The sequence below is a fragment of the Pinus tabuliformis genome, chromosome 1_1 (assembly GCF_031772625.1).
Source record: "Pinus tabuliformis cultivar Carrire ecotype Pingquan chromosome 1_1, CPIR1, whole genome shotgun sequence".
NCBI lineage: Eukaryota > Viridiplantae > Streptophyta > Pinopsida > Pinales > Pinaceae > Pinus > Pinus tabuliformis.
The window spans coordinates 160,906,295-160,925,791 of NC_142297.1; the positions used below are offsets into that span (position 1 = coordinate 160,906,295).

The 19,497-nt window shown below is 38.6% G+C and overlaps 1 protein-coding gene across 11 annotated transcripts in view; it reads left to right on the forward strand.

Annotated features, from left to right (window-relative positions):
• Positions 1-19,497, forward strand: part of LOC149212081 (MADS-box protein SOC1-like) — a 405,207-nt gene that overhangs the window by 239,142 nt on the left and 146,568 nt on the right. For 8 of the 11 annotated variants that reach the window (XM_089390551.1, XM_089390552.1, XM_089390543.1 and 5 more), the window contains exon 3: positions 17,871-17,984. The exons of the other annotated variants lie outside the window; for them this stretch is intronic. In XM_089390551.1, coding sequence (XP_089246677.1) covers positions 17,871-17,984 — 114 coding nt within the window. The remainder of the gene's footprint in view (positions 1-17,870; positions 17,985-19,497) is intronic. 11 annotated transcript variants of the gene reach the window in all.

Sequence of the window (19,497 nt, forward strand, 5' to 3'; positions counted from 1 at the left end):
TAGATACCCTAGTTTCTTTATCTCCATCGAAGTTTGGATTAGAGTATGCAATCAAGCTGAAGTCGCCCACCAGTGTATACTTGATTCCAAATTCTTGAGTTCCCTTCAAGTACTTTAGAACTCTTTCTGTAGTAGATCAATGTCCCTCACGAGGCTTTTGCATAAACCTGGAGAGGATTCCAACAACCAACGAAATGTATGGTCTCGTAGTAGTTAGGTAGTTGAGACTTCCTACAGGCTATCTATACTTTGTTCCATCCTCAAATTATTTTCCTTCAATGGATGTGAGCTTTAAGTTTTGTTCCATTGGAGTAGTCAGAGGATTGCATTCAGTCATGCCAAACCTATTCAACAGATCTCCATTTTAACTCTTTTGAGAAAGGAATATGGACTTTGGATGCTGAGTTACTTCAATACCAATATAGTCATTTCCAAACCTTTCCTCAATTCCTTCTTTATGGATGCAATGTAGCTCTCATTGTTCCCTGTAATCAAAAGATCATCTACATATACCACAAGATATACAACTATTTTGCCATCCTTCTTGACAAACAAAGTTGCATCATCAAGATCATAATGTTTGAAATTTAGTTTCAGAAGATGCTCAGTTAGTTTTTCATACCAGGCTCGCGGTGCTTGTTTGTGGCCATACAAGGATTTCACAAGTTTGCATAATTTATTTTCATGTCCTTTTACAACAAATATTTCAGGTTGGGATATAAAAACATTCTCTTTTAGATCTCCATTCAAGAAAGCAGTTCTTACATCCATTTGATGAACTTTCCAACCGTTCTGAGCTGCTAGTGCAAAGAGTGTCCAGATGGTGGCCCATTTTGCTATGGGGGCAAAAGTCTCCTGATAATCGACCCCTTCCTTCTGTGCAAAACCTTTTTCCACGAGCCTGGATTTGTGCTTGTCAAGTGAGCCATCAACTTTATACTTGTTCTTGTAGACCCACTTGCAGCCAATTTGTTTGTTTCCCAATGGAGGATCAACCAGCTTCCAAGTGCCATTCTTTATCAGGGCGTCATGCTCCTTTTGCATTGCTTCTTTCCATTCATCATGAGAAGAAGCTTCTCTGAAGGAAGTTGGTTCAAAATCTGAAGACAAATTCAATTCACAAACATAAGAAACATGCATATCAACAGGTGAATGAGAGTCATCTACATCACCTCCATTTTTCTGGTTTGAATTTCTAGTTCTTGTCTTTCCAACCTCATCAGGATGAACACTTTGAAGTGTCTTTGTAAGCCACTTTGGGGAACCTTTCTCAGATGGTCCACGCTGCTCTGTTGATTGAGTTGGGACTAAATCAAGATTGCGTCTCCCAATTCTGTCAATCACATCACTCAAAGTATCATTCGTTGTTGGAGTTTCATGTGGGGGAGAGAGTGCTTCAGAATAAGATTCCACAGGTTGATCTAGTATAGGAATCCCCCTTTCAAGATGTGGAATATGATTATCAAATTCTTGAAATGATTTTTCATTTGCAAATCTATCCAAGCAATCAAGTTACCACTCAACAACATTGTTAGTGTTGAATGATTCAAGAAAGATTACATCTCTAGATACAACAAAATTTTTATTGACTTCATCATAGGGATGATATGCTTTGGAGGTGTTTGAATACCCCAGGAAGATACAATTACGACTTCTTGCACCAAGTTTATTTCTATGTACCTTTGGTATCAAGGCAGAACAGGTGGAACCGAAGACCCTGAGATTCTTTACCAAAGGAATGTCCCCATACCACATTTCATGAGGAATCTTGTTCCTAATAGCATTAGATGGATCTCTATTCTTTACATATACAACACATAGAACTGCATCAGCGCAAAACATCAATTTTACATTTTTGAAAAACATCATGGAGCGCACCATATTTAAGATTTTCCTATTCATTCTTTCAGCCAGTCCATTCTGTTGGGGGTTATAAGGCATAATTGTTTGATGTTTGATCCCATGTTGGTGAAGATAGTTTTGAAATTCATTTGAAGTGTATTCTTTTCCATTATCAGTGTGAATAGAGCCAATATGAGATTGTGCATCATTTTCAATCCATGTATAAAAGTTGTTGAATGTTTGAAAAGTATCAGATTTGTTCTTCAATAAATAAACCCAACACATTCTGGTGTCATCAATAAATGTCATCATATATTTATTTCCATTTGCAGAAGGAACAGGCATTGGACCACATAAATCTGAATGGATGAGTTCAATTTTTCTATGTGCTCTTGAATGTGAATCATGAAAAGACTGTTTGTTATGCCTTCCTAGAATGCAAGCATCACATTGCTTAAGTTCCTATGAATTGTAGACAAACTAATAACCCCATTTTTCTTTAACAAGTGGAGGCTGTCATAGTTTAAGTGTCCAAATCTAGCATGCGATAATAAACTTGATTGAAATGTACCTTCTTCATAATGAGAATTGTATGAGAGATTTTGTGCACGAGCAGAGGTACACTGCACCTTGAGAAGCCTTTCTTCTTCTATACCCGTCATGACAAGTGAGTGGTATGATACTTTTCTTACCTCAAGCTTGCCATCAAACATATGAATGCAGTGTCCTTATTGGTGGATGTCTACCAAGGACAACAAGTTTCTCCTCAGCTATGGGAGATATAGAACATGATGCAGAAGAAAGTCTGGAAGACCAAGCAATTTAACCCTGATTGTGCCAAGCCCTGATGGCTTGAGTTTTGATTTGTCTACAAAGTATACTGCTCCATCAACATTGTTAGTAAATTTTTCAAAAAAATATCTTTTGAAATTCATGTGGCAAGTTGCTCCTGAATCAAACAACCAATCATTTTTCCAAGAAGCAAGTGAAGCATTAAATAAGCCTTCATTTACTCCAATAGTACAGTGTGCCACAACATAGTGAGCGGATTCAGGTGCTTTGGCTTTCTCTATGTCATTAGTTTTACGTTTGGGTTCGTTTCTTTTCTGCTCAATTTTGTCCCAAGGCAACTTGCATGTGGATGCATAATGTGATCCATCTCTTTTGCAGTGTATGCAGTGAAAATCAAACTTTTCTCCTTGAGAGTGTCTGCCCCCCTGCCTCTGAAATTTCTTCCTCTTCCTCTTCGACCACCTCTTCCTCTGGAAGAATCTTGAGTAAGATTCTTTTTCTCTATGAGAAAGGCACACAACCTCTTCAGAAGACTCAGGAGTTGTCTTATTCCCAAAAGTTTTCTCTCTTTCCATTTGCTTGCAATGACTTAAGGTAATTTGAGTAAGTGGGATAAAGTTCCTTGAGAAAAACTATCAGAGGAATATCCAGTTCAAAATTAGTGACTTTGATATCATGCATTATAGATTTTACTTCTGATGCAAGAGCAAGAGGATCATTATTTTTTAATTCAAGGGTGAAGAGTTTAATCATGAGTAGAACAACTTCAAGTGCAGAGTGTGAGTCATAGAGTTCCTTTAGTTTTTGTAAGGCTTCCAAAGCATTTGAAAATGGCGAAATATGGTGACTCACCTCTTCATTTACTGATGCTGCAATCAATGCATAAGCCTTGCTGTTCTTATTTTCCCAAATGGCAAATTCCTTGTTTTAAGTAGGTTGTTCTTGCTCTTTGTCTCCGTTTCCAACACACAATGCTTTCCGCAACTCATTAAAAATGAGAGTTTGTTTGATTTTCTGCGAGCATTCTGGATAGTTGTCTTTATAGGTGAGAACCACTCCAACTATAGAGATCAATGAATGCATTTAAATGTCTATTGCATAAAAAAAAAATCTCCTCTACCAGCAAAAATTTACACTTGCTGTGTAGACAAAAATGTAAAAAATATTATTCTGATATGTAAATATCAGAGATATTTTTCGAAGTTGTCGTAAGATATAAACCAACTTACAGGATTAGCTATGGCAGAATTGGTAAGAATTTCCGTTCCTCGAACTAACTCGGAATATGAACAGAATCAGTTAAAGCTATAAGCAATACATATTATATATATATGAGGTTTGGGAGCATTCAGAAATATATGATTTGGAGGAGCTATGAGGCTGTATGAAACCTGTGTGGAACAATGTTATATATGAAACAAACAGCGTAGGAGTCGGTGTAGGAGCCAAACAAATAGCGTAGGAGGTAAAACTGCGTAGGAACCAAGGTATATATATACCATCCTTATATATATGGAACAACGTGTTTATGTATATTGAACAACGTAGGACCAGAGCGATATATGTAGGGGAGAGGGCCGCGATTGCGCTGTTGGGAGATCCGGTATTACAAAAGTAATAGGTATACGTAGTGGATTAAACATGTAGTAGTATTGTAGTGGAGTATTGAGAGGAGATATGAGGTTTGAACCTTGCTCAGGGGTAGCCCAGAGGATTCGGCAACAACATGGATCAACATATAACATGAATTATTTCAAAAATTTTCAAAAGGCTATTGAGATCAATGCGGATGGTTCATAGCATACGGAACATACACTAAGCTTCACCGCTCAAGAGTTTTGACCAAATGTGAAGTTCAACGCTTCAACTCCTTTCGCTGCTTTCACTCAATGAATATTATGAGCCCACGCTTCAAAACGCTTCGTTTCCTTCACAAATTATTACTCTTGGAATTGTTCAATCCAGCGTGCAAGCAAAGGGACAGAGGAAAATGGCAAGAAATGCGGGACAAATTTTTGAAAAAAAATGGCAGAAGGGAGTTACAATGGTAGAAAGGGATGCCAAAAATGGAGCTGGCTCTGATACCATGTCAGAAAAGGAGGTAACTCCTCAAATAAAATCATATTATTCATTCAGTTTGTTCATTATTATATACAAGAGAAAGTGACTGTTCTGGCAGTTCCGGCTTTTTTGGCTTTTCCGGCAGTTCCAACTTTTCCGACTTTTCTGGTAGTTCCAACATTTATGGCTTTTTCGGCTATTCCAGCTTTTCCGGCTATTCCAACTATTCAGTCAGTTCTGGCTTTTCCAGCTTTTCTGGTAGTTCCGCATTTTCCGGCTTTTCCTTAGGATCTCTCCTCCTATTAAAACCCAAAGACAAGTAGGGAGAGGAAGAGATGCAAGTGTGTGTATAAATGACTTGAAGTCCTCTTCTATTTATACTAAAACGTAGAGGTTGAATAGACATGACTGTTGGGCTTCTGAGCCTACATAAGTTGCTGGCCGACTTAACAATTTGTCCATAGCATAAATAAATTCATAATTTCATAAATACTTATCGGAATCGGATGATCTTTAGATCAATCCTACACCTTTCGATGAGAGGGATCTAATAAAAATATCAGCTGCCATAAATAATATGACCCACATGGAGTTTGGCCCTAGTTTCCAATTTTAACACTCCCTCTAACCTAGGGAGAACTCCATCCGTTGATCCATATGTCCAACTGTACTATCTCTGCCATTAGTGCCGTGCAATTCTCTGGTCAGCTCTCTTAGCTCTGCTGGCTCTGCTGCCTCTGCTGGTTTGGCTCTGCTCTGCTCAACTCTGCTGGCTCTGCTCAGTTCTGCTGGCTCTGCTTTGCTCTGCTCAGCTCTGTTGGCTCTACTCTGCTCAACTTAGCTCTGCTGAAACATGAAGAAGAAGAATTGATTGAGAATGTGTCATACCATTCTCCACTAACCGGAAATCAGTCTCAGAGTGTGTACCACTGGTCCTAGACCAATCCTCAATCGACCCAAAGTCAGTGTCATAGTAGGTACAACTCCTACCTCTAGTCCCAAACCAGTATTCTACTGACTCGAAGTCAGTCTCAGAGTATGTACCACTGGTCCCAGATCAATGAAGGTCATCCTAGCATAGGGAGTACGATAGATAGAGTGATGCGTCCATTGGTACTACTATGGTCGCTATCCTCATTTCCATGCTCATTGATTAGATGAGAGGTACTTTCCATGAGTCCCATATTGCATGGGTAGGATGCCTTGAGAGGAGAACTTAATCAATCCTATCCTCACAGGAGAACTTATCATCCTGCTACACAATCGCCATGGAGAACACATCATCCAGGCGTCACACGAGAACTAATCATCCTGCTACACAATCATCATGGAGAACACGTCATGCAAACCTCACAAGAGAACTAATGATCCCGCTATACAATCGTCATCGAGAACACATCATCCAAACCTCACAGGAGAATTAATCATCCTACTACACAATCTTCATGGAGAACACATCACCTAGACCTAACAGGAGAATTAATCATCGTGCTACACAGAAGAGCGAATCATCCTGTCCCACAAGAGAGCGAATCATCTTGTTCCACAAGAGAGCGAATCATCTTGTCCACAGGAGACTGAATCATCTTGTCGAGAGGAGAGTGAATCATCCTGTTCCACAAGAGAGTGAATCATCTTGTCCCACAAGAGAGCGAATCATCTTGTCCACAGAGAGCGAATCATCTTGTCCACATGAGAGTGAATCATCTTGTCCCAGTGCGCACCACCAGGGGAGGGTGAGTCACCCTGTGGTCGTATGTTGCTCCAGGAAGAAATCCGAGCCCCCAGAGATCCTAGAGCTCAATGTATGCACATGTAGGATCGTTTTACAAGGGTCTCTCGATGACTCCAAGTCGTTCGGGAAAATCAAAAATTTGATCTTTCCCCTGGGCTCTGACAAAGTGTAGTGACCTGTACATAATCTCAGTGCGATGGAGCCTCCTTGCTTATCAACTTACCATATCCCAGATAAGGCAGTATCTAATGTCTATCTGCTAGAGCAATCATTGAATATGAGATTCCTCAATAATCGAATCCCACCTCTTGTTGTCACAGAGAATCACAGTGGTATTCATCATGTGTACTCACTGAAGAGTATCCACAACCAGGCAACTTCATACGAGGTCATGCTTGTAGTTATGTATTCGGTCTTGGCAGTACTTATAACAACCCATTTCTGCTTCCTGCTGATCCATGATATTGAAGTAGAATCCAAAGAGAACCAGCATTGAGAAGTGCTCTTGTGATCCTCCACACTGCTTGCCCAGTCAGCATTCAAATAATCATGCAGTTTTCATATTTCCGGTAGTGTATCTCAATCCATGAGAGATTGTGCCCCGAAGATATCTCAGAGGATTCTTGGCACCAATCCAGTGGGGCTCAATGAAATATGAGCTCACCGTGCTAACTGCAAAACATATGTCCAGAGTTCACCAAGAACATCAACGTGATTGAGTTTATAAAACTCATAGGCATTTCCCAAATCTGGTCCGACATCACTACCATATAACTTCTGAAAGTTAATATCCTCGAGGTAGTCACAGGCTTGCAGTTTATCATTCCACATTCGGAATCCAACTCCCTCTTACTTCTGCAAATGAGAGGGTCTGCACCTGTCAGAAATAGGTCATCCTTATGAGCGGCCAGTATGAGAGGTCTATCATCCACAACCTTCGAGTAATGGTTTGGATCGGTTTCACTCCTAATGATTCTTAGCTTCATCAAACAGTTGTCAATCCTCTCATACTACGCCCGGGGTGTTTTGCTTCAAGCCATAGAGGGCTTTCTTCCACCTGTATGCATGAGATTCCTATTCACGAATCTCAAACTCCACGAGTTTTACAAATCCTGTGGACCTGCTACATGAGGGGAATGGTGCCCTTGTAAGATTTTCCTTCAGTACATCTTAGACATGTACTTCATGCTTTTTTTGAATTCAGACATCCCGGTCACCATCTGAATCACAGACCTCTGGTGTTGAGTCAATGGACATGGTCGCCAGTGGACTTGATACAACACTGAACTCTAAACATCTTTGAAAAATCTATTTTCAAAAATGTACCTTTCCATCGATGAGTGCCACCCTGAAACCTTAAACTTCCATTTCCGAGATGGACACCAGGTTCTTCTTGCGATCAGGGACATAAAAGAGATTCTGGGGTTCCGTGCTTTCTTTGAAGAGTCGACCATTTCCTTGATGACCTGCATTACTTATCATTCCTATGATCATTGAAGATGTCCCTCGAATGATTGTTATCTTCATCAAGATATGTGTCTCTGCTCTTTGCATGATGGCCAAACTTATTGCGACCAAGGCATCTGCCTTTCCTTCCACCCTTATATCTAAACTTCCCAATGAAGTGATCTTCCGATGTCCCATTCTGATAATATTCTTTGCTTCCACTTCACCCTTAGTGAACTTAGAAGAGAGACGTGGAACTCATTGATCCTTTTGTCTTGTCCCTATTGTCTTTGGTGATTGCTCTCACTCTTGCTTGGCCATTTTCTTCACCTCAACTCCAATACCATGTTAATTTTAGGTATGTTCTATGCTAGAGCAATTTATTTCAATATCTTTTCCACATTAGCAATCACATCAGCATAAAGTAAACTGTAGATAGAACATAAATATACATCGTAGATTACAAGCCAAGACAAGGGGACACTAGATGTGGCGCTAGCCAGGGACAAACCCCAGAATGTGGGGAAACCCTTGATCAATTCTTCTTTTATGTTCTTCAAAGTTCAGCAAAGAAAATGAGAGAGATAGTACATTTACAATAGAAGTCAATCACTTTGACTTTTGATATTGGCATGAGATCAGTTGAAGACATATTGCTTCAACTGATTCTCTAAGGTGACTCGTTCACCTATCATAGTTCTACATCTCGTCTATTTGTTGCACATTACTGTGTGACACGTTGCTCTACTGTCACATGTGTTGAACCTTGATGACTGAGCTGCGCTCATCTTCATGCTGCATCTTCCATTGTCTTATTTATCATCAAGTTGCCCATGCTCATGAGCTCATTCATCATTATGCTACCCATGCTCATATCATCATGCATCATTATGCTGCCCATGTTGATATCATCATAATGCTTATTGTGCTGCCCATGATCTCATACATCATGATGCCCATACTCATATCATCATGCATCATTATGCTACCCATGCTCATGTCATCATGCTGCCCATGATCTCATACATCATGCTACCTTCCTTCGGATACAAATGCTCCGACTGTTTCGATAGTTCCCGATAGTTCCGGTTTTTCCGACAGTTTTGGCTTTTTGGCAGTTCGAATAGTTCCGGAATTTCTTGCTTTTCCGGCTTTTCTGGCATTTCCTACTTTTTTGGCTTTTCCAGTATTTCTGGCTTTTCCGGCGTTTCCAATTTTTATGGCATTTTCGGCTTTTCCGGCAATTCCAACAGTTCTGGCTTTTTTGACTTTTCTAGCAGTTCCGGTTTTTCAGACTTTTTCGATAGTTTCGACTTTTCTGGCAGTTCCGGATTTTCTGGCAGTTTCGATAGTTCCGACTTTTCCGGCTTTTCCGGCAGTTTTGGCTTTTACGGCTTTTCCTTAGGATCTCTCATCCTACTAAAACCCAAAGACAAGTAGAGAGAGGAAGAGATCCAAGTGTGTGTAGAAATGACTTGAAGTCCTTTTCAATTTATACTAAAACATAGAGGTTGAATAGACATGATTGTTTGGCTTCTGAGCCTACATAAGTTACTAGCCGACTTAACAATTTGTCCATAACATAAATAAATTCATAACTTCATAAACACTTATCGGAATCGGACGATCTTTAGATCAATCCTACACCTTTCAATGAGAGAGATCCAATAAAAATATCATCTACCATAAATAATATGACCCACATGGAGTTTGTCCCTAGTTTCCAATTTTAACATTCCCTCTCAACTAGGGAGAACTCCATCTGCTGATCCATATGTCCAACTGTACTATCTTTGCCATCAGTGCTCTGCGCTGCTCTGCTCAGCTCTGGTGGCTTTGCTCTGCTCTACTCAACTCTACTGGCTTTGCTCTGCTCTGCTCAGCTCAGCTCTGCTAGCTCTGCTCAACTCTACTGGCTCTGCTCTGCTCTACTGCCTTTGCTCTGCTCTACTGGCTCTGCTCTGCTCAACTTAGCTTTGCTGAACCATGAAGAAAAATAATTGATCGAGAATGTGTCATGCCATTTTCCACTGACCCGAAGTCAGGCTCAGAGTGTGTACCACTGGTCCCAGACCAATACTCAACTGACCCGAAGTCAGTGTCATATTAGGTACAACTCCTACCATTGGTCCTAGACCAGTACTCTATTGACTCGAAGTCAGTATCAGAGTACGTACCACTGGTCCCAGATCAATGATGGTCATCCTAGCATAGAGAGTATGGTAGATACCACGATGTGTCCATCGGTACTACTATGGTCCCTATCCTCATTTCCTTGCTCATTGATTAGATGAGAGGTACTTCCCATGAGTCCCAGAATGCATGGTTAGGATGCCTCAATAGGCGAACTTCATCAATCTTGTCCTCAGAGGAGAAATAATCATCCTGCTACACAATCGCCAAGGAGAACGCATCATCCAGTCCTCACATGAGAACTAATCATCCTACTACACAATCTTCATGGAGAACACATCACCCAGACCTCGTAGGAGAACTAATCATCCTGCTACACAATCGTCATGGAGAACCCATCATCCAGACCTCACAGGAGAACTAATCATCCTGCTACATAATCGTCATGGAGAACACATCATCTAGGCCTCACAGGAGAATTAATCGTCCTGCTACACGATCGTCATGGAGAACACATCATCCAGACCTCACAGGAGAATTAATCATCCTGCTACACAGGAGAGTGAATCATCTTATTTGTCCCACAAGAGAGTGAATCATCTTGTTCCACAAGAGAGCGAATCATCTTGTCCACAGGAGAGCGAATCATCCCGTCCACAAGAGAGCGAATCATCCTGTCCCACAAGAGAGCGAATCATCTTGTCCCACAAGAGAGAGAATCATCTTGTCCACAGGAGAGTGAATCATCATGTCCACAGGAGAGCGAATCATCCTGTCCACAGGAGAGCGAATCAACCTGTCCCAGTGCGCACCACAAGGGGAGGGTGAGTCACCCTGTGGTCGTATGTTGCTCTAGTAAGAACCGCAAGCCCCCAGAGCTCAATGTATGCAACATGCAAGACCCTTTTACAAGGGTCTCTCGACGACTCCAAGTCATTCCAGAAAATCACAAATTTGATCTTTCCTCGAGGCTCTGACAAAGTGTAGCGACCTGTACATCATCTTAGTGCAATGGAGCCTCCTTGCGCATTGACTTACCATATCCCAGATAACTGATGTCTATCTGCTGCAGCAATCATTGAATACGAGATTCCTCAATAATCGAATCCCACCTCTTGTTGTCACAGAGAATCATAGTGGTATTCATCATGTGTACTCACTGAAGAGTTTCCACAACCACGTAACTTCATACGAGGTCATGCTCGTAGTTATGTATCTAGTCTCGGCGGTACTTATAACAACCGATTTTGCTTCCTACTGATCCATGATATCAAAGTAGAATACAAAGAGAACCAGATCAATAATATTGAAAACATACAATAGACTGTAGTAAATTAGTGGATATGGAAAGAAGTTAGGGAAGTGTTGTCTAGACACTCAACTGGTGTAGTCTTTGTTTAGATTTCTTCAAGTTGAAGGAATGAAGGGAGTAGTTGAGGCGGGAATTAAAAATTCTAAGGATTGACATAACGGTGCGCGCAAGGCAGAGAAAATATCGCGCTACCAGCGCTGGCGCCATTACCATACGAATGTACAGATTGTTGAAACATGGACTCGGGGAAAAAAAAACTTTGCACAAAATTGTTGAAAAATCCTTGACATAGAAGTTGTCTAGATGGAGAATTTTCATAGTAGATACATAGACATAAAAAATTTAAACCATTTATAAAATACAAGGACGAGATTGTTCACATTTAATAATCAACATAGATAAATGGGTCTCTGAGATTTAATGTATATTACGTGTATATATTTGAAGCAAGCAAAGGGTAAATTTGATCATATTCACAGTAAAACCAGAGTGAACAAGCAGGGAAGATAAATAAAACCATTTTTAGATTGAATTCAAATTATATAATAATTTCACCCATAAGGAACCACTGCATATATTTACTAAATAAAATTGAAAAAGGGAAATAAAATTGCAGTGACGTGATAAGATTTTCACATTGAAAAATATTTCATAACTCATGGAATAAGGAAATATATATATGACCACAGTAAGGAAAAATATGAGAACACATATCGTTGAAGAAAATAAATCTCGATCGAAACTTCCTAGAGAGAAGACTTGATTCAAGCTTTGGCAGGACGTATAAATCTTTCTTAAATATATGTTTACATTTAATAAATAAAAACAAACTCGATATCAACAAATTGTTCCATTTCCTATGTCTATGATAAGACTGGAAGGAGCAAAAGGAAATGAGTAGCGACCCTTCCTAAGGAAGAGTTTACATCGAGCTAAAAAAAGAAAATTATTATCCCTTTACGTGTGAACTACTCCTTTGAGAAGAAAAATTTATATAGGAGAACCGAATAGGAATGAGTAGGAGAGATTAGCTAATCGAAGACAATAATCAAACCATTTTTTGGACTTTAAAGAGAAAACCATGAGCCTAGGAATGAGTAGGAGAGATTAGCTAATCGAAGACAATAATCAAACCATTTTTTGGACTTTAAAGAGAAAACCATGAGCCTAGAGGTGCTAGAGTTACCTGCAATAGCGAAACGCAGTTATTGCCAACCTTGTTTGTTGAAATAAACCAACATAATTGAACAGAAAATAGTTATAAACCACCAAATCGATTGGTTACCTGTTGACGGCAAGTTTCTATCGAAAACGGAGTATCTTCCTTGGAATGTGCAACAAAGAGGGAAATTATTATTATTCGATGGCAGCTGCCCTATAACGTGGGAGGATACCAAGAATGTACATAAGAAAATAGATGAAGAAACTCAATAAAGTAAGAGTATTGGTTCCATGTCGAGCAAACATAAGGAAATACTCTCCAAAAGGATCACCCATTTCTACACAATGATACCAGGTTTAGAAATATCGAATATACAACATATCATAATTTCATTCCTGAAATTTTAATAAACCACCATAGAAAGCCTTTCAAGCAGAGCAATGTGAAATAAGGGCTTTACCAAAATAAAACTGGGAAATGGGGTCAAAAAATCCTAGTTGAATGTGAATGTTAGAGTGAAAATCCATTTGGTTCCCTTTGTGGGGATTAGATAAGGTAAAAACCCCAATGAATAGTTCGACAGAGAACAAACTCGTTCATTACAAGGAAATCAAAATTAACTATTACGAAAATAACTTACCTGCATGAATGATGTGCGGAAGCGCGAAGGCCCCCTGGTGGATGCCACAAGAACCTGAAGGGAAATTATAGTTGTTAACGTTTCTCCTATTATCATAGCGGTGTTATAGGAGCTTGACACAGTGGAGGTAAGGTTAAAAGTGGAAAGGATAAAAGTTTCCCGAATGCATCAAGCGAAAAACCTCATCACTAGGGTAAAATGGGAGGAGTCATACCCATCATCAGATGGAATACATGTCAAATCTGATCATAGATGAGTGGAGGGTATAGTAGGTCGTGTGAAGTTGACATGGGCCTAGCATACGTGGCAGAAAACCATTCAGGTGCAAGTGCAAAAACCATTTCAGGTGAATGAAATAAAATTGTAGGTGCTGATAAAGAAAGAGTGTTCATATATAAACATTGGTTATACATGAAGAACACTTGATGAAAATTGTGTTGGAAACTTAGCGCAACATTGACCCATGCTCTCTCTTAAATTACATCTAAATACCAAGGTTAAAGCAACATAACTCATCCAACCACTTATAATAACTTGTATTAATGTTCATGCATAATTATATGTAGCATGGACCGGGGATAAATCTCATAAGTCTTAGCACTAGTAAATGGGACCTTTCCACCAGCATCGCAAGCGAAGTGCGATGTCTTGTAAATCATACTTCTCTCTAATCCCATGATTAGTAAGTCACACAATTTTTTTTTTTACAAAATGTTGTCAATACCACAATATATGTAACTAATATATGTAACTAATAAAAGTTGACCACAAGGAGTTCATATAATTAAGGAAGTGGTTTAATATAGCCATGAGATCGAAACAAGCAAGGAAATAAGTGCTACGATTTGAGTAACCACTACAAAGGAATTTGGGACCTTGTTTATATAAAAGTAGTATATAAAAAGAAAATATGTGGATGGAGGAATGTTACAAATGATATCAGAGCCTCAGTTTCAACAATGGGCTTGGAAGGAACCATCATATTAAAATGAAATATGTGTAGAAGGGTAAACATGAAATATTGATAACAGTTTGTATTGTTTATAAAATAAGTGAGTGAAGTAGGCCACAACAGAATGGCAGGGAATTCCCCACTAGCCATTACAGTTGGTAAAGAATTATACATTTAGTTGGGGAATGGAATTACACCGCCAACGTCTCAGTTTATGGATGTTATCAAAAATTTGCAACGAGAGTTGGCTCATCTCAGGAGTTGTAATGAACGCCTGCTAAGAGTTGTAATGAACGCCTGCTAAAATCTAATGAATAGTAAGAAATAATGATAAAGAGAACCCACAATAATGTCTAGTCATTGTTGTTTGTCATAATTGTCGTTTTTCGAACCCTACCTTTGTCTCGACTCCTAATCATGCTACTGAAACCCATGTTTCACAATTAAAGTAAACCCTTTACGCATTATTCTTGGTCCCTTTTTGTGATTTTTTGAATATGGATCATAGAGGCTTATTAGTCATTTAAAAGGTTGAATAGGCTTATATTTCTTTGTAACTTATCTGTTAATATTTCCTTAAGCTGTGGTGAGTAAATGTAATTAATGAAAGTCAGAGTTAGTTGGTGTAGGATCCAATGTTCTTGTACCGTCCTTCGTTTCTGTACCAATTAGACAATCCTCTGATTCATTATGGATGGACTCCAAAAATATCATATTTGTTAAGTATAGCGCACACCTACCGCTGATGGTTTGTTCTATTTTCTACATCAGAATTGGGGCGTTATGGATGTGCTAAATATGGAGGCTGATCATCATTCAACACGTTTTTCCTCTTAATATTTTCATTGCGGCTAAGAGTCAACCATCTGTCTATAAATTATGGATTCTAGGATAGGTTTAGCTAGTGATAATCCGAAGAATGTTGGTACCCTGTTGTTGTAATATTGTAATCTCGCATTGCCTTGTTCCTCTAGGATGGATCTATGGTTTTACATTGTATATCTGCAAAACACTTTGAATAAAGAAGGAGATAATGCCAGTGTCATTTATTTCTGGTTCCTTTCATTATCTGTAATGCTTCTCTTGTGCATTTGATTTCAGAGTTTTCGTGAAGGGAAACAATCTGGTTCACTAGGGCCCAACCAATCCAGCTCATTCTCCCTATCTTTCGTGGTGTGCTTAGATCTAGTTATGTTGGTGTGATCATAGTGATTTCTATATGCTTGAGCTTGCAGGTTTGGCGAAATCCTTGTGAATGTATTTGTCTTATGCGTGATCCTAGATTTGAGGAGTCCTTGTGCGTGTTGAGTGGATTTCTATTTATAGTTTCAGTATTTTATTTCTTCCTAAAGCATCACGTTGTTTCTTTTCTTTTCCCAGCACAATGTGCCCTAATATGATTGCAAGTTGTGGCTGAGTGATGATATCTCTGTGCATAAGTTTAGATTGTAACAATTTCCCTACGTGAGCGCAAAATAAATATCAATGACTACAGAAATTGTTTATGGCTTTTTTTTTGGGTTTAAATACTTTATAAAATTAATCTTTGAATTAGAGTATATTTATCAATGTGACAGAGATCTGAAGAGGGTTAAGTTTTATCTTTTGGATAGCTTACTTTCATTTACATCACAAGAGTTTTTGCTTTCTGCTATCATGAGAATTCCCTTTAGTCTTTGTAGTTATCTTTGTATTGAATGCTTGTTTTGGATTTGGAGTCTTTTTCATTAAAGTTCAAACTGAAGTTTTCTCTTTTTTTTTTTTTGGGCTCATTTCCAATTTACTAGCCATAACACATTAATATATGAGTGAAGGTTAGTTGAAAGTAATCATGTTATAGTGAAGGAACAACGAATTCTAGGTGCAGGAACAAAGCGTTCCGATACAAGAATAGAGAATTCCAGTAGCAGAGTAGGGTACTCCAGTGCAGGAATGAAACACATTTCTGTACAGGGACGTAATTTTACTCGTAGAGGAATGAGATATTTTCGGTAAAGGAAACAAAATTAAAGTCATAATAGAAAATCATTCTTTTTGTTTTCTAAGCATCCCAATTCAATCACATGAACATACTTTATCTTTTAATATCTTTTTTAGATTTATTGCAAGGCATGCTTTAGTTTTTCTATCAATTTTTTTGGTGAGTATTTTTCTTGAGTAAATCTAGTACCCACAGTGGCTTGGTGTTGTTTTGCTTAAAGGTTTTCTTTGCAATTTATTTCTTGTTGATTTAGTTAATGGATTAGAAGTAGGATTTACAGAAGTTAAAACCATAAGTCTTTGGCATTTCCATGCTACGCCTCCAAGATTACGTTGCCCTAGTATGATAAATTAAGTGTTGAAGGAGTTCACCGAATTGTAACCCCAACACCCAAACATTTTTGCGCCATTGCTGGGGAGGCATTGAAAGATTTGGTAATTTTTTTTTTGTTATTTTTTGCAATAAGGGTAAGTATGCTCTTATTTTTTTTCAAATGCAGTGTGCTTCTATTGTTTGAAGGATTTTATTTGAATGAAATTGCATGGTGTTCTTTTCTTCTACAACATTTGATTGAGTTTTTTCCGGGAAAGGTTTTTTATTTTTCTTTTTATTTTTTCAAGTTGTTTATTTTTTTGTTGGATTATTTTAAAATGTATGAACAAAAGAGGTAGGGGTACGAAGTCATTAAGGGCCAAATAAATACTGATAAATCTGAATTTTATTCTCACGTTGGGGCTTCTATTGCAGGAGAAACGTCTAAGAAAAAATAAACCCATGATGCAGGTACTATTCATCTGGACCCTATAAACATTAGTTTAGGAGTAACACAACCAACACGTGGTAGGAAAGAGACTACTAGAACCCAAAAGATTGATTTGAACCATAAACAAGTTTCACATTCTGTCGAGAGTGTTCCGATTGGAGAAAGAAAAATGGTAGATCATGAAGACCATGTTGAGGGGAATAGTGAGATCCAGCCAAATGAGGAGAAATTCACTTTTTTGTTTCCAATCGTGGACCCAGGTACAATAGTTCAAATGCAGAATATTTTGCCATCCACTCTTCCCCATTCGCATGGTAAGGTACATGAAAATCTGAATTATTTTCTTTTTGAATTTGATATACTGTGTAGGAGTTATGATTATTCTATGGACACCCAAAAGCTAAAACTATTGCTTGCAACTCTCAAGGATTGAGCTCTAGGCGGGTTCATGGGACTAGGAGGAAATACTATAGCCTCCTGGGAACAAATGAAGAGAGTTTGTTGAACTAAATATTTGGAATATTGTAAACAAATAGAAATGTAGGATGAGATGTTCACTATTGTGCAAGGTGATGATGAGATTGTGGAAGATTATTTAAAAATATTTTTATATATTCTCCAGAGGTCGAAAGATAAATTTGATCTAAGTACTATTAGAACCTTGTTCTTGCGAGGACTCACTGATGAGGCTAAAAATAATTTGAATTTATTGGGACAAGGGGATATTGCTCAAAATACTTTAGATTAGATTTGTGACTTGTGCAGGATGTTGTCACGGAAAAGATCTAGATCTTGTAGAGGAATTGAAATTAAAAATAACTAATTTGGATCTACGGATGCGATGATTATTGGTTTGGAAAATAAAATGGACAATATGAAAATTTAAATTATGGATATTGTTATCAAAGAAATAGTCTCTTTAAAATTTCAGCAAAAAATAGTAGAGGAACAAGAGTCATTGTCCATTTATTGTCCAACATGTAGAAAAATCATCTTTTAAATCAATGTCCCACAGATATTGAGAGTGCTAATAAGTGTGTGATATGTACAGGGAAACATCCTACCGAGGAATGCCCTTCTATACCTATTGAAAGTAGTATTCGAAGGAGAGCATCACAAACCTGAGCCATTGCATGCTATGGGAGCACGAAAATCATGTCCTCAGGTTAGTACAGGCATGATCCCTGAACATGCACCGTATTTTTCTGGTTATAATACACCACCATATTCCTATCAAAATGTAAATTACTCTCAACCTTGGCAGGATGGGCATCATTTTCAGTATGGACAATCACCTCCACCTAGGCAACAATGATGGAGGGGAACACCACACTCTGATTATTCATGTTGGGCACCTACACAGTCATATCCCACTACCTGTGAACCTTAGCCCATGGCACAACCTACATTACTAGCGTTACCTTAGCAGAGTCGGGCCATGCCACCATTACCATTACCATCACCTTTTCGACCACCCCAACCACCTGCACAACCTATACCAAAACCAAATAATAAAGCAGTTTAAGTGATTCATTCTATTGGACGACATCCTTTCCCTATTTATCAGACCATGTGAGTTGGGGTGACCTTCAATTGAGATCAAGAAGGGCTTTAAATTTAGAAAAAAAAAAAAACCTATGGTGATTGTCGAGGGAGAAAAGTGAGGATAAAACTCCCAATCATTCGAAAGAAGATGTCACACTTTGACCCATTCCCACACATTCAGATCCCTTACCATATTCTTCAAGTTGACCTCCCTTTCCAGAGAGGTTAGTTATGGATAAAGATGACCTGACTCCTAAGTCTAACCTGGCTTCCAAACTTAGGAATCTTTGTATAAAGGTTCCTTTGGTTCAGGCTATTAAAGAGATCCCCATCTGTACTAAAATCATTAAGGAAATTTTTCTTAAAAATCCAAGGAGGAAGAGAGTAGAGCCTCACACGATTCAGTTCGTTTGGAGAGCAGCCGAGTTAATGATAGGATGTGTTCAAATGGAAAAATATACCAATCCTGAAAACCAGGTCGTTTCTTTTCAGATAGGTGACACCCTTATCCCAAATGTGTTAATAGATTTGGGAGTAACCATTAATTTTATGACTAGGAAAACTATGGAACAACATTGGTTGGTTCACATTCGTCCTATCCCTACTGTGCTTGAATTTGCTGACAAATCTAGAATCAAGCCAGATGGTGTGTCAAATGATGTGGTTGTGTCAATTGATTCTTGGGAAGATCTTGCGAATTTCATTGTACTTTAACCAAAAAATCCTATTGGAGGACATCCTGGATTACCATGGTTTTCTACAACAGATTCTTATATATGATGCGATTCTAGTGATATGTATATTTTCCATGGAGATGGTAGGAAAAATGTCACCTTATACCCAATCTCTAGATCCATGCAGGAGCTTCGAGATACATTGTGGCTAGACTGTGATAGTAGTGATGAGGAAACTCAATATATTTCTTTAATTCATCATTACACTGAGTTGACCGAGGAGGATGAGATTCGAGATTTCTTGAATAAGTTGGAAATAATCCAAAATTTTGATTCACTTTATCAAATGTTTAGCCTAGATTTTCAAGAAAGCTACGACTCCCAACCTTTTCCATTACAGCTTCTAACAGCACGTACTAGCACTCTCGAGACTAAAACCACTCTTGTTGGGATTAGTCC